We start from the raw sequence: 16,803 nt of genomic DNA on the forward strand, positions 1-16,803 counted from the left end.
GTGGTAACAATTATTTTGTTCTCCTTTATACTTGTGTACTAGAAATAACATTAAACAATCTTGAATTACTTTAAACATACCTTTTTCTTCTGTTCCTCCTCCTGCTGTGGAGCCAAATTATGATCCACATCTCACCCTTTGTTCCTCAACACGATGTGGATTTTACATAATTGCACAAAGGATTCTAACGATTACAGTAAACACATACAAAATGCTGGAAGAACTCAGCAGGCCGGGCAGCATCTATGGAAAAGAGTACAGTCGACATTTCGGGCCAAAATTCTTTTCCATAGACGCTGCCTGGCCTGCTGCGTTTCTCCAGCATTTTGTGTGTGTTGCTCGGATTTCAAGCATCTGTTGATTTTCGCTTATTTGTAATTGGTTAACAACTAAAGTGCACAGATACACGAGTGTGTTTAACTGAGGTTCTTTCTTTCTGCCCTGTGCTGGATTTGTTATGTAGTCTGGAGGACTGCAGATAACACTCTGTGCATTAATAGCTGACAATACATCAGGACTGTTGGCTTTTTGGATGGTATGATGGTGAATCTTTTGTCTCCTGCTCCTCTGTAAGATGAACTCAATTGTTTTTTTTTATTGCCATGATACAATTTTGACTTTAGTATGATTATATTAGCACAGCCACAATCGTGTTCAGCGCAGTTTTCAGAGAATCTTGCAGCTTTTTGAGTTATAATTCAGGATAAAATTCCTATAGACTTTATAATTAAAATACTAAATAACACTTAACCATTTAACTTTGCTATATCATCTAAATTTGTTTGAATGTTGTAAAATTATTGAATATATTTGTAATTACTTGTGTTTAGGTGCAGGAATTGCAGAGCCCTCCTCGTGCTAGTCAAGTGGTGAAGGACTGTGTCAAAGCTTGCCTCAATTCCACTTATGAATACATTTTCAACAACTGCCATGAATTGTATAGTCGTGAATATCAGACTGATCCAGTAAGTGATAAATTAACAATTCTAATCTCTGTGCATGGAATAGAGAACACCAGGAACACAAAAAGGGCAGGACAGCACCGTAGTGGTTGGTGCAATCACCAGTCAGAACGTACATCATTTGATTCCTTTAAACAGCTTGTTTGTTCTCCCCATGATCGCCTGGGTTTCCTCTAGGAGCTCTAGTTTCCTCCCACATTCCAAAGATGCATGGTTAGGATTAGTAAGTTGTGGGCTCGTGATGCTGGTGCCGGTGCCGGAAGTATGGTGACAGTTGCGGGCTGTCTCCAGCACCCTTCTCTGATTTTGTTGGCTATTGACGCAAAACTGTATGTTTTGATGTTTCGATTTGCATGTGAGCATAAAGCTAGTCTTTAAGTTATCCTCATATTTTTAAGAGCAGGAGTAAGCCAGCAGACCTCTCAAGCTGTCCTGCCATTCAGTGTAATTATTGCTAATTTCTGCTGGCCGTAACTTCTTTTCTGTGTCTGTCCCTCCTTAATCAAAGATTTCAAAGGTACATTTAATGTCAGAGAAATGTATACAATATACATCCTGAAATGCTTTTTCTTTGCAACCTGCCCCCAGAGAATGAATGACAGTTAAATGTCAGAACCCCAGAGTCCCCCCCAGCTCCCCTCCCTCCTGCATGTAAGTGGCAGCGAGCAACAATCCCGCCTCCCCCCACCAGCAAAAAAAGCATCGGCACCCACCACCAAGCATTCAAGCGTGAGCAAGGCAACAGCAAAGACACAGACTCCGTTACCCCAAAGACTACGTTGTTTACCCGGCATTCAACATATCACAGGCTCTCTCTCTCTCTCTCTCTCTCTCTCTCTCTGATAAGGGAGAAAGAGATGTCTCTGTTTCACAGTGAGAGGGGAGACATAACAAACAACTCACTGGTTTATGATGTTAAAAGTCTATTGCATCGGTTTTTTTGAGCTCTGTGCCCAAAGATCTCGGGTCTCTGGGCACACAGTCTTTGGTCTTCCATCTCCCACGACACACCGGTCTTCTGCTCGGATACCGACCTCCGATCCCCTCGTCTCCAGAGCCACGAAAACTCGGTCCTCCGAAGGCAAGCAGAGCTCTTAGGCTGAGCCCTTGGCGTGCCAAACAATGGCCAGTTGTGAAACCCCGAGAGCAGGTCCCATTCCTGCAAAGAACCGTAGTCAGCGTATAACTCCAAGTCAGGGTCTTCAAAAGAACCCTGAAAGGGAAAAATAGAGATATTAAAGATGTAAATAGGGCTGTTTCCAAAGATGCAGGCAAAGGAGTCGCCGTTGGGTGCCATTAGGTGCCAGAAAGCTCCACCTTCTTTCAAATATTTATCTACTTTCACTTTAAATATATCTAATGATCTGCTGTCCTCCACCACCCTCAGGGGCAGAGAATTCTAGAGATTCACTACCCTCTTGAGGGAAGAAATTTAAATATCCAACCCTCTTATTTTGTAGCTATTTTTCCTCATTTGTGACTTTCCTGCTAGGGAAAACTGTGCTGCTGTACATTGTAACTGTGAAGGCAATTTTGGGAAACTTAAAATATACAGCTGCTAAGCAAGCAGATAAAAAAATCTTTACTTCATTTTGCAAAGCAGATGGCAAAGCAGATGGGAGATGTAGCAGTGATTCAAGAACAATCGGTGAAGAATTTGTTAGCCATAGTGTCTCTCTCCATAGCTTGGAAGTTATAACAGGAAACAAGATTATTTACTGGCTCCTTTTCCTACCCATAGACTTAATAGCAGGATCTACCCAGTAAATACAAAAATGTCAGAAACTGTCATAGAGTTAAATGTTTCTTTTACTCCATATAACATGATATTCAATGTTTCAAATTATATTTATATCTTTTTTACAGAACAAAAAGCAAGATCTACCTCCTGAGGAACAGGGACCAAGTATTAAAAATTTGGATTTCTGGCCAAAGCTCATCACTCTAATAGTCTCCATTATTGAAGAGGACAAGAATTCATACACTCCAGTACTTAATCAGTAAGTAGGGCTGACTATAATAGTTAATGTACGGTACAATAAAAGCAGTTACTTTTTCTAAACTGTTGTGAAAAGGCAATATTTACAGATTGAACAATGCATGAAAAATGAGATTAGTTTGGGGTCTTCATTGAATTTAAGCAGTTTTTTGTTCCTCTCCGTGCCTTGTGGTGCATCGGGCAGCAACCTTTCTGTTTCTTCAGCAATTTTGTCTGTTTTTACAAGGCCAAGTTGCTAGCTCGATGCTTAACCCAGCATGGATGGAAAGTGTGCAAGGAGAACACGAATGAATAGTTGAGATTTGTAACAGTAGGTGCATTGTGGCTGCCTTTATTCAAGTTTCTTTTTATTATTTAAGATTTATTTCATCAATTTACCGTGGTTTGATTTGAATACATAACTGCTAATGTTCTGACTCTGGATTATTAGTCCATTAAAGTAACTGATATGATACAATAACACGAATGAAAGAATGAATAAGTGAGAAAGCTGAATGATTGATAAAAATTAAGGGGCTGTAAATTTGGGAAGAAGACAAGAGACTGCAGTGTCTGGAAACTGAAAGAGTGGAAAACAGAATTCAAGAGGATCTCAGTGCTTCAAGAGGCAATGGTTGTGTGTCGATATTTCTAGACCTTGTATCAAGAGTCATTACAGCTGTCTCCAAAAATGCTGCTTGACCCACTGAGTTCACTGACGTGTGAAACTTGTTCTGCATGCTGTTCATGCAGCTCAATTTATTACAACAGTGCATTGAGGTAGTATGAAGGAAAGCAAAAAAGAGTGCAGAATAAGGTGTTACGTTTGCAGAGAAATCGCAGTACTGGTAGACCATAAGGTACAAGTCATAATAACGTGGATTGTGGGAAACAAATTGAAGCAGGGAGAGCTTAAAAATGTCTGCAAATATTCCCACCAGCTGATGTGTACAGGATCTAATGATGTGATAAGGGTCACCATCTGAGCCAGGTGCTTTCTACAGGTTCACTCTCCAGAAGACTGATCTGATGCCCATAATAGTAGGAGGCTGTCAGGGTGGGTGGTGACATTCCAATATCCTTCTGTTCAAAGCATGTATAGATTGAGTTAAGTCATCAGGAAGGGCTGGGCTGCTGTCATGGATGCTGCCTGACTTTGTTATGTAGCCTGTTATAACATGTAAATCCCACTGCAACAGACGGCTGGTCTGGGTCCCGATATTGGACTGGTATTTTTTCTTGGCTTCCCTGATAGCTTACTGAAATCATAATCTGGATTTCTTGCAAATGTCAGGCTTGAATGTTGCAGTCTTAGACTTCGCTAAGGAGTGGATCTCCTAGTTTACCCTTAGTTTCCAGTTTGGGAGCACTCCGATTATCCTCTTTAGTACACAGTCCTCACATACTTGCTAATAATGTCCATGACAGTGGTGATGTACTCATCTAGGCTGATCGCTGAGTCTGAAATGAACGAGTCTACCAACAGGAAGAATGTGGGCTACTTAGGGACAGTCAGCATAACTTTGTGTGGGGCAGATAATGTCTTACAGACTTGATCGAGTTTTTCTGAGGAGGGTATGGCAGGGGTTGTTGTTGACATGGAATTTAGTGACAAGGCCCTTCATGGTAGGTTGATCAGGAAGATTAAGATTTGTGGAATCCGCAGTGACTTGATAGTTTAGATTCAGAATTGGCTTCCACACTGAAGACAAAGGGTCGTGATGAAAGGATATTATTATGGCCGGTGGTCTGTTACAGATGATGTTCTCAAGGGATTGATGCTAGGAGCTCCATTACTGCGATATTTATAAATGACTTGGATGAAAATGTAAATAGGTTGGTTAATAAGATTGCTGACAACACAAAAATTCAGGAAGTTGTGAACAACAAAGAAGGTGTAAAAGGATATAGTAAAATCATTTACAATTATGAGCAGAGGGATGGCTGGTGGACTTTAATCTGGGTAAGTGTTAAGTGTTGCGGTTTGAGGCATCAAATGTAAGGAAAAAGTATACAGTAAATGAAAGGACTTTAACAGCATTGATCCACAGAGGGATTCTTGGGGGGGAAGGGAGTCTAGTACTTCCCTGAAGCAGCATCCTGGTGAGGTAAGCTTGTGCCCTCTTCTACGCCCTCTAAAATCCTCCAGGTCCTTCTTGTAAAGGGGTAACCAGAACTCCATGTAATACTCCAATTGGGTTGTAACAAAGACAAATGGCATGCTTGCATCATTGCTAGGGCCAAGGATATAAAATCCAGGAAGTCATGATGCAATTGTATAAAACTGTGGATAGGCTGCACTTGGAATAAGTATCATAAGATGGATGCAGAGTATTTGGAGAGGGCATAGGAGAGGGCACACACTTACATTATCAGGATGCTGCCTGGATTAAAGGATATGAACTATAAGAGGAGGTTGGACTGATTTAAATATAGAAACATAGAAAACCTACAGCACAATACAAGCCCTTCGGGCCACAAAGCTGTGCCGAACATATCCTTACCTTAGAAGTTACCTAGGAGTACCCATAGCCCTCTATTTTTCCGAGCTCCATGTACCTATCCAGGAGTCTCTTAAAAGACCCTATGGTATCTGCCTCTACTACCGTCACCGTCAGCCCATTCCACACACTCACCACTCTCTGTGTAAAAAAAAACCTACCCCTGACATCTCCTCTGTACCTACTTCCAAGCACCTTAAAACTATGCCCTCTCTTGCTAGCCATTTCAGCCTTGGGAAAAACCCTCTGACTATCCACATGATCAATGCCTTTCATCATCTGAAACACCTCTAACAGATCACCTTTCATCCTCTGTCGCTCCAAGGAGAAAAGACCAAGTTCACTCAACCTATTCTCATAAGGCATGCTCCCCAATCCAGACAACATCCTTGTAAATCTCCTCTGTACCATTTCTATGGTTTCCAAAGCCTTCCTGTAATGAGTCCTGTAAAGCCTCCAGAACTGAACACAGTACTCCAAGAGGGGTCTGACCAGGGTACTATATAGCTACAGCATTACCTCTCGGCTCCTAAACTGAATCCTATGAATGATAAAGGCCAATGCACTGTATGCCTTCTTAACCACAGAGTGAACCTGCATAACAGCTTTGAGTGTCCTATAGACTCGAACCCCAAGATCCCTTTGACCCTTCACACTGCCAAGAGTCTTACCATTAATACTATATTCTGCCATCATAGTTGACCTGCCAAAATGAACCACCTCACACTCATCTGGGTTGAACTCCGTCTGCCACTTCTCAGCCCAGTTTTGTGTCCTATCAATGTCTCACTGTAACCTCTGACAGCCCTCCACACTATCCACAACACCTCCAACCTTTGTGTCATCAGAAAATTTACTAACCCATCCCTCCACTTCCTCATCCAGGTCATTTATAAAAATAATATAGACTAGGGGTCTCAGAACAGATCCCTGAGGCACACCACTGGTCACCGACCTCCATGCAGAATATGACCCGTCTACAACCACTGTTTGCCTTCTGTGGGCAAGCCAGTTCTGGATCCACAAAGCAATGTCCCTTTGGATCCCATGCCTCCTTACTTTCTCAATAAGCCTTGCTTGGGGTACCTTGTCAAATGCCCTTCTGAAATCTATATACACTACATTTAGATTGCTTTCTCTAGAGCATTGGAAGCAGAGTGGAGACCTGATAGATGTTTATAAAATGAGAGAGATAGGTTAGGTAGCCAGAATTTTTTGGGAAATGTTGAATACTTGAGGACAAACCTTTAAGTTGAGAGGGAGAAAGTTTAAAGGGGATGTGTGGGGTAAGTTTTTTTTAACACAGAGTGTGGTGAGTGCATTACTATGGTTGTTGGTGGATGCAGTTAGTATAGTGACGTTCAAGACCCTCTTAGATAGACACATGAATATGTAAGGAATAGAGAGAGATGGATCAAGTGCAGAGAGAAAGGGTTACTTTAATTTGGTATCATGTTTGTCAAAGAAATCCTGGGTGAAGGGCCTGTCCTATTGTGTGATATTCAGTATTCCCTGTTGTTCGAACAGTGCAAAAGCTGCAAGGTATTGGGTGCCATGAAGAGAGACATTGAAGGGGTTGGTGATGTCAGAGGAGGAAGGTAGAGGATGGCAGGAGACTGCAGAGATCGAGAGAGAATTGCAGATTGCATGAAGATGGAGAGATTAGGAGGGATGATGAAGTTCTTAGTTCAAGCAAACAAATTTCTCTGCATTCTGAGTTCAAACAAACAAATTACTCTGGGTTGCAAATACTTCACAGAATCATCTCGGTAAAATTGAGATTTCTGCCTTGTTTTTGCATTTCTTACAAAGCAAATGTGAATCCTCTTCAACATTACTTCACTAGGTGTCTTTTTGTTAACCTTGGTGCTATCTGATTTATTTTTGATGCTTCTAGGGATGGAAGTGGAAGATTGCCTTCACTAAATTATATTGGGGAACCAGCAGAGTGATAATGGTGCCATCCATTCAGCAGCTTCACTGATAATAGTTCATAAAAATCAGACTTGTTGCATATAATAGATGTTTTGGCTATATATCTGTTTTCTTCCCCTGACTAACTTTAACACCAATTTTTCTTGATTTTAGATTTCCCCAAGAGCTTAATGTAGGCAAGATAAGTGCAGAAGTCATGTGGAACTTATTTGCACAGGATATGAAATATGCCATGGAAGGTATGTGTTAAACTCAAAAACACTTGGCACAATGATACAGTTACAGGTGCTTTTCAGACATTATCCAGATTTTGAGATAACTATATTGAACTTATTATTTATTCATGAAATATACAGTAGGTGTCACAAGTATTTATTGCCCTTCTCTACTTGCCATTTGAACAGTTTCATATATCTGATACATGGATGGTTGAATATGGTTGGTATTTCCCATTCAAAATGGCTTTGCATTATTGCTGTATTCAGAAGTTTTGGGGAAACAAAATTCCATTCTACATTTGTAAAACATGCAGTTTAGATTGAATGGTTGGATTGAGGTAGTTTTGCAGTGGTATGGTGGTTCCATTGTATGGTGCAGTAACAAAATAAAAGGATTAATTTCTCTTATAATTTTCTTTGTAATTTTAAATCTTTTTTTTATTTACCTTGACTTTACCTACTTATACCCTGACTATCCAATTTCCATAGGAAATTTCCAGCTGCAACACTCACCAGAAAGCCATTGACCATTGTTAGAAGAAATGAGAGGATTTGACTATTTTCTAAATGGAGAGAAAATAGAAAAAACTGAGACACAAAGGGACTTGGGAGTCCTTGTGTAGGATTCCCTAAAGGCTAATTTGCAGATTGAGTCTGTGGTGAGGTAGGCAAATGCTATGTTAGCAGGCCCTTTAGGGCATGAAAGGATATGGGGAGAAGGCAGGAGATTGGGGCTGAGAGGAAAATTGGATCAACCATGATGAAATGATGGAGCAGACTCAATGGGCCAAATGGCCTAATTCTGCTCCTGTATCTTATGGTCTTATGGCTTGGATTGTTTAATATGTTGGAACAATGTAGAAAAGTACCGGATATTTGAAATAATAGCAAATGTTAGATGTAAACACTTGAAAGCTTGCTTTGTTGTTTACCTGACTGGATGGTAATATCAAAGGATGCATTCTACAGAGAACTGAATTTGCACAGTTTGGGGAGCGATCCTCTGTTAATATCCCAGTCATTGTGTTTGTCCAATGTAAGATTCTGAGATTAAGCTGAAAGTCATAATTCTCAGCTCCAGTGTTGCAACTTGCAGGGGACCCGTTCTGTCAACACGTATTGTTCTTGTTTTTGAAATGTAGTTATTGGTATGTCTGTGTCTGTAAGGAAATAAGCATAAATGAGAAGGGGCATTGGACATTTTCTTATTTATTACAGATATGCTATTATAAGAGTGAAACAGTCTCAGGATTTTCGAACAAACTTGGGGTATAAGCTTCAGTTTCCTGTTGAGAATCTATTGCACCACTTTGAAACAAAAGCAATCAATTTCCATTGATTAATATTTTAATTAATATATTGTTGCTGCAATTGTAATTCCCATTTCAAATACTGTAAAATAGTGATAGGAAGTTAATTATTGAAGATAACAGTTTATTATATCACTACAGTGAAAATGCTGAGCAACATCAAAGTTACAATAGACCTGATCACAAAGGAAATTAAAATTCACAGAGCATGAATGACAAATTAGATTTAACAAAATTCAAAACTGATATCAGGATATGCAAGTGCTCTTCTGGACCATTAATTATCTGATGTTTTGTCCTTACAATTAATTGATCTGTATTTAGTGTTATATTTTTACAATGGCAATTCTCCAGCAAATGTTTATTCAATGTGAAAATTAATGATATTCTAGAATGTGCCATAGAGATGGGGACATCATGCTAGTTACAGGATATTGCTATTTTTATACATTGTATCTGTGAGCAGTTAAACATATGTAAGAGAAGTGCATTAAATCATATACCAAAATCAATGACTGATATTTCAGGGATTGGCTATATGCTGATTGATCACTGTTTGTTCCGATGTTATTACCAGAGTTCTATTCTTTCAAGTAATTTCCTGAGTTGAGTACTATGCCAGAAGTTAGCCTCTGAGGCTGATATATGAGCATTCTTCAGGATGGTGAACCCACAAAAAGCATCCAGCCCAGATGAGGTACCTGGCCAAGACCTGTGCTGATCAACTGGCTGGAGTGTTGACTGAGATCTTTAACCTCCCACTTTGACAGTCTGAGGTACCCACCTGCTTCAAGCAGTCTTCAGTTCTATCAGTGCCTGAGAGTGACATGGTAACCTGCCTTAATAACTATCGTCCTGTAGCACTTACATCCACCGTGATGAAGTACTTTGAGAGGTTGGTGATGAAACGTATCAGCTCCTGCCTGAGAAGAGACTTGGATCTGCTGGTGCAACAGGTCAACAGTAGATGCCATCTCATTGGCTCTTAATTCAACCTTGGAACATCTAGATAGCAAAGATGCATACATTAGGATGCTCTTTGTTGACCACAGCTCAACATTCAACACTATCATCCCCTCAAAGCTAATCAATAAGCTTTAAGACCTTGGTCTCAATACTTCCTTGTGCAAGTTGTGAGTATATTGCCTGGCTGCACCTCAGTTTGATATGGGAACACAATTACCCCTGAATGGAAAATCCTACAAAAAATAGTGGATACGGACCAGTCCATTACAGGTAAAGCCCTCCTCACCATTGATTACATCTGCAAGAAGTGTTGTTGCACAAAAGCAGCATCCATCATCAAGGACCTTCACCGTCCAGGTCATGTTCTCTTCTCACTATTACCACCAGGAAGAAGGTACAGGAGCCTCAGGGCTCTCATTACCAGGTTCAGGAACAGTTATTACCCCTCAGCCATTAGGCTCTTGAACCAAAAGGGATAACTTCACTTGCCCCATCACTGAAATGTTCCCATAACCTGTGGACTCACTTTCAAGGGTTCTTCATCTCATTTTCTTGATATTTATTGCTTATTTATTTATTATTATTATTATTATTCCTTTCTCTTTGTATTTGCACAGTTTGTAGGCTTTTGCACACTAGTTAAATGCCCTGTTGGTGCAGTCTTTCATTGATTCTATTGCGGTTATTATTCTATTATGAATGTATTGAGTATGCCCACAAGAAAATGAATCTCAGGGTTGTATATGTTGACGTATGTTGACTTTGATAATAAGTTTCAACTTTGAGGTGTTTGGCTGGGAAGAAATCATTATTACCTCTGAATTTAAGTTGTACTTCATTGAGTTACTAAAATTGATGGTAAGATTAAAGGGCCACAAAATAGTAAACTTTAAAGACAGAAGCAATTCTGCAGATGTTGGAAATCTTGAGTAACATAGAGAAAATGTGAGCAGAATTCTGTAGGTCAGGCAGCAACTGTGGAGAAACCAATTGACGTTTCAGGCCAAGGCACTATTTTCCTGCAGTAGTGCAAAACTTAGAAAATAAATTTTATCTGCTGAATTATTACGAACATTCTTAAATACAATATTGTTGCACTTAATATCACATAAGTATGGTAAAATAATACTGGTAAATTGCAGAATAGTTTGAGATCAAAATAAATATTTTCATGTAGTTTACAACTATAGATAATGCACTTCAACAGACTCTATATTTGCACACATTAAATATATTTGATGTGACTGGTGCATATTATAGGTGCACACATTTCCCTAACCTACATCCCCAGCACCTACCAGTGAGTTGTTAGTTTATATTAACACTGCTATTTTGTATATGTGTGTACTGTATACCTTTCCGATTGCACCGGAGCATACAGGTTTGAAAGGCTTGTATTGTCAACTAGGATTACTTTAGTTCACAAAACTTGTCTTGCTCCAAAGAGCGATCTTGATATTGGGGGCATTTGTGTTTGTAGAAAGGAGAAAATCATAATGAAATCAGTTCAGACTCAATTGTGGTGAGCAGTACAGTAGAGTAGTAGCACATGCTCTCTTTTTGCCATTTCCTTGATGGTTTTGTGACTTTAACCAACTTTTAACTGAGGCACAGATATTAAGAGTAATTTCTAAATTAAAATCACTGCGGCTAGTCATTTCCATACCCTTAGTGCGTGTGCTTTTCTGTAATTATGAAGTGAAGTGTGTGAGTTTCTTTTTGCTGACCAAGATACTTTTTAATATAGCTATGACTGCATTAAAAGAGGCAAGCAGAGTATGTTTTTCCTTTGAGTATCAAGGAGAAATGCTGAAATTACTGTTTAATTCAAAGTGTCAGGCATTAGTGCCTTCATAATGGTAAATCTTGCTGATTTTTATTTATCCGGCAAGTCACAGACTTGTCCTGCAATAGAATGGATCTTCCATGCATTTGGCTTTGATTCTGCTCTCCATCTTATGGTGCTGTATGCAAAACTTAGTCTCATGATGACCAGAATATATATCAGGCAGCAGATGGTGATGATGTGTGAGGTCTTTTTCAAAGAATGTTGAAGCAACAGGAAAATATGAAAGAGAAACAGGAGCCAGGCCATTCGGCTTCTCAAGCCTGTTCTGACTTTCTACAGGGTTATAGCAAACCTACCACAAAAACTGTCCTATCTCCATTACTTGATTGTTTTATTATCCAGACATCTATTGATCTGTTTGGATAGCAGTCTGTAACACTTGTGTAGCACTTGTCTTATCTCATCTGAGTGGTCAACGCACTCTTTATGAGAAAATCAAATTACTTAGTATCACACTAGGTGCTAGTAGGCCATCAGAAGCTCTAGGTAACAGAAGGAGTCAGTGAATAAAAAACACACACTTCTTGAGGTAAGTTTTGTTTATAAAAATAGCAATATATACAAAATATTTACATGAGTAAGAACAATTAAAAATTCCAACATTCTGTTTAGGTTCCAAATCTCAGATATCAAACAAAAACCAAATTCCTTTTTAGTCCGAATCTGTAAGATTCATTAGAATAACCTTTATTACTCCATTTTCTCTAACTAATTAGATCTAGTGTTACTTCCTATTTAAAGGTTTACAGACTAACATTTGCCTTTTTACTTATCCCTAGTTAGTTAGAAAACTAACTGAATTTCTATTCTCAACTATTATGGTTAACTTCAGTTTCAGTTCCATTCAGTAGCTCTACAAATTCATATTCAAATTCAAAAATTATATATATATATGTGTGTGTGTGTGTGTGTGTGTGTGTGTGTGTGTGTGTACAGCTAAAACTCCTTTCATGACAATTCTCCAACATCACAACTTTTAAACAAAGTATATCTTGTTTAATCAATTCTTGCAGAAAATCAAATTCAGATACTTCAAATGAAAATAAACTTAAACATCCAACTGTATTAAATCCTCTGCGTCATTACACATTTCGTTCAAGCACTAGTTCTTTGATCTTGGGTGGCTCGCCATCTTGTTTCTTGGTTCGTTGGATGAAATAGTTGATCATCCACATAAAGTCGATTCACAATACTTACACAAAAAAATACTGACCAAATCCTTTGTGGTATGATTTAAAAGAACTAATTCCCGGTTACACAGTAGAGATTTTGGACACTTGTCTCTGCTGATATTGTCTTATTATAGCTGCTGCTTGTTATAGCTGTAGCTTCAATAAATCTTTTATCGGTATTGTCTCTCTCCCAGGACTTTCCCCCTGAGGTTTTTTAGTAAGTAGGGTAGAGATACTCACTACTAATGAAATTAGTAGTGAGTATTTCTCACTTTAGCAGTTTATGTGTTTAGTTTCTAATAGTTTGGTGTGTTTCTCTCGTTTGTCCGTGCCTGCATCAGCCATGCCTTGTTCTCGGATAGCTTTTCTTGAAGTTCTCTTTTTTTTATATTCAGTTTCATCCCTCCACAGGTGCAGCTTTTTAATATTACATCTCTGCATTTAGTTAACCTGGGTTATCCCCTTCCCCCTTGAATTTATGCAAGTCCCTTTGTGTACGGCTACAGGTTGCAGTGTAGTGGGTTTGGGGAGTTCAACATATGTGAAATCTGGAAGAGACGGCAGTAGTGAACTCAGACCTCGGAAAAGAGACTGAACTATTGTCACTAAAGGATTTCCTAGCTCAGGATATGTTAAGAGTTCCAGGCTTTTCTCTGTGTCTAGAAGACCTTCTGAGTTCCGGCTCTTCTTTGTGAGAATTTTCATTTGTTGTGTCTTTTCTAGTCAACACTTCATCACGTGTCTCTTTTTCTTATCAAATCTCAGACTCATTTGAGATTGACGAAATTTCCAGACTTCCGCCATTAGGTGGGATACACTGATTATACATTTCCTCATTTGTTGTTTCTTCCACAGGGTTTTCTTCAAGCCTGACGAGTAAGTTATTTTCTACAGTGGAATAGTCTACATCAGGGAAATAATTTGCATTTCTTTGGGATTCCAGCACTGGCTCTGCAACCGGAGTGGTTGTAAATGTCTGGTTTCGGCTTGGGTTGGAGCCCACAGTTCTTCTGTATAACTGTTCACCAGTCTCTCAACTCTTTGAAGAATCATCGACAATGTCAAGTCTTGGTTTGAGGTAAAAAACCTCATCCTCGTCCTCTACAGAGTCAATTGGATTTTCTTCCTCTTCGACCAGCTGTTCTTAGTACTGTACTCCTGTGAGTTGTGTACTTGTGAACAGGGACAGGAGAAACGTGTTCATTGCCTTCAGAAGGAAGAAATCCACAAGGGAGCAATATATCCCTATGTAATGTTCATATGGGTTGAGACTGGTTGTCAGGACGTACCTTGTAGACGGGCAGATCACCAGCTTGGCTCACCACTACATAGACTATTTCTTCCCATTTATTGACAAATTTGTTCCTTGCTAGTACTCGGTCTCCTCCTTTCAACTCTGAAGCTGTCACATGTTTACCATATCTGTTCTTGCTTTGGTCTGCCATTTTCTATGAGTTCTCCTGTGGAGCTTTCCTCAAGATGAGATTTCAAATTTTGTACCTACTGAGAATGTGATGTACCATGTTTGTCTTTCAAGGGTAGTCTGAAAGCTAAGTCAACTGGGAGTCTGGGTTGTCGTCTGAACATCAATTCATATGGTCTAAAGCCATTTATCTCGTTCCTAGTACAATTATAAGCATGGGCTGGGGGTTTCATAACTTCTCACCAGCGACTTTTATCTTTCATCTCCAGGGTAAAAACATATTTAAGAGGGTCCTGTTAAACCTCTCGACAAGGTTTCCTCTGGGATAATATGGTGTGTTTCTGACTTTTTGAGTTCCAGCTCTCTCACACAATTCTTTAATCAAGTGGGATTCAAAGTCAGGCCCTTATCGCTGTGTAGGCTCTCAGGATAGCCATAATGCAAGATGAAATGCTCCTATAGGCACTTTGAAACCATCTTGGCATTTTGGTTAGGTGTAGGAATAGCCAAAGCATATCTTATGAAATGTCAGTTATTACTAACGCATCTTTTGTGTTACTTTGATTGGATTCTAAGAAAGTCCATGCAGACCAGCTGCAAGGGTTGAGTAGTCACTGATGGAGTAGCTTTCTCAGGCAAGGTCTTTCTTCTTATGCCTCAACTGCTTGTTTTAATCTTGTGCTCTACATCAGCAGCCATCTTGGGCCAATAGAATTGGTTTCTGACTAAATCCAGGGTACGATTGATACCCATGTGACCAAAGTTATCATGAAGACTCTTAAGTACCTCAGATTGAAATTGCTCAGGTAAAACAAGCTGATATGTTGTTTTATTTCTGGTTAATCTTTTCCTGTACAGAATTCCGTCTTTTAGCTCTGGATGATCCCATTCTCTGAGAAGGTAGGGTAGTCTGGGGATTGCAATTCTCACTGAAGGAGATGGTTTTCTCTAGTTTCCATCTGCTTGATGACTTCCCTAATAAGAGGATCTGCCAACTGGGAGTTGGTAATCTCAGTATCAGAAAGATGAGAAATAACCGGTAATCTCCCACACCGATATTCTTGTGCATAATTGTCAGTTATAGCACTCGAATGGATTGTTAAGGATCTAATAAGTATAATGGCGACATCTGTGGCAGGTTCTGTCTGTTGGATAAGACAACTCTCACATATTACATGCACAATATCAGCACTAACTTCAACCATATCACCTGAGTTCACCAGATGACTTTCAGTAAACTTCAAGATGTGTTCCCGCTCTTTCTGGGACTTTGTCTCCCTGGGCAAGATCTTGAAGCTTTTGCCACATACCTTGTCAACATCAGTTCCCGTTTGTCCCACAACAGAAACTGCTTCTAGTTTAGAACAAGGCTTAGGAGTACCATGACGTGATTCCCACTCACTCAGTCTCTTTTCAAGCTGTTTTATCTTTTCTGCTACTAATGCAGGATTGGATTCATAGGAGCAAAAGCTGGCTATGTGCCCATCTTCGTCATGTTTAAAACAGTACCAAGATTTCAGTTTTACACTTGGCTGTTTGTTAATGGTTGTTGTGGACTCTTGTTTATCTTTTGTGTCCGCCTTTCCTTTTAGTGGCTTATCACTTGCTGTCTTAGAGCTTGCCTTTACCTTCTGCTGTTTTGAATCTTGTAGAACAGCAAGTTGACTTTGAAGCTCAGCGATCTGTTTAGTCAGTTGAGAAGTAACTGAAATTAGCTGTGCTATATTATCTTCTTTAGAGTCACCTGTGGTCAGAGACTGTATAATGGCACGTTGTTTGACTGTTCCTAAATGCTGTTTCATGCTTACAGAACCACACACATGCTTGTCTTCCTCACCTTGATGATCTTAATAGATTCCTCATTGCCGATATGCCTCTGATTGTGATTGTTCTCTCCACTAGAACTAGGAACTCAGACTAGAGTAACTTGCCAAAGGTAGAGATATGGCCCTTGTCTCTCATAGGTTGCTTCAAAAATTATCTGCTACAGAGACTCAAGAATGAAAGTATGGTATCAGCTTCTTGAAACAATTTTCTAGCACTTTTCTTTGAGATCATACGGCAGCTATATTGGGGCAACGTATGGCTTTGCAATGTAGGAAGAACTCTAGGCTCATGTGGTACCTAAAGTGCCATCTAATTACAATTTTTAATTCACTGAACCTTTTGGAAAGTACCATCCTAGAAAGGTCACTACTGACGCTGCTTTCATGGCAGTAAACGGGAAAATGCAAGCTGACATGCATCAGCCACCACTGTCCAGAATGCTCAGGGGCCGGCCTAGAAAATCGGAGTAACAAACGTCCACCACCTTTAAGGAAAGGTAATCTCTGTCGCTTCTTATGCATTGCCCCTTGTACTTTTAATGGAGGTGCATAGTTCTCAGATTGGCCCTTCTGCCCTCTGTCAGGCTCTTCTGGAAAGTCACGAATGTCTTTTGTGTTCTCCTCCTGTGGAGACAGTGTGGTAAGTACATAGGTGCTCATAAT

General features: G+C 39.7%; 1 protein-coding gene across 5 annotated transcripts in view; it reads left to right on the top strand.

Annotated features, from left to right (window-relative positions):
* The window catches only part of LOC134343935 (protein unc-13 homolog B-like), a 519,229-nt gene that overhangs the window by 419,638 nt on the left and 82,788 nt on the right, over positions 1-16,803 (top strand). For all 5 annotated transcript variants that reach the window (XM_063042888.1, XM_063042887.1, XM_063042890.1 and 2 more), the window contains 3 exons: positions 831-965; positions 2,829-2,962; positions 7,530-7,615. In XM_063042888.1, the coding sequence (XP_062898958.1) occupies positions 831-965; positions 2,829-2,962; positions 7,530-7,615 (355 nt within the window). The remainder of the gene's footprint in view (positions 1-830; positions 966-2,828; positions 2,963-7,529; positions 7,616-16,803) is intronic.

The sequence above is a fragment of the Mobula hypostoma genome, chromosome 3, assembly GCF_963921235.1.
Source record: "Mobula hypostoma chromosome 3, sMobHyp1.1, whole genome shotgun sequence".
NCBI classification, from domain to species: domain Eukaryota; kingdom Metazoa; phylum Chordata; class Chondrichthyes; order Myliobatiformes; family Myliobatidae; genus Mobula; species Mobula hypostoma.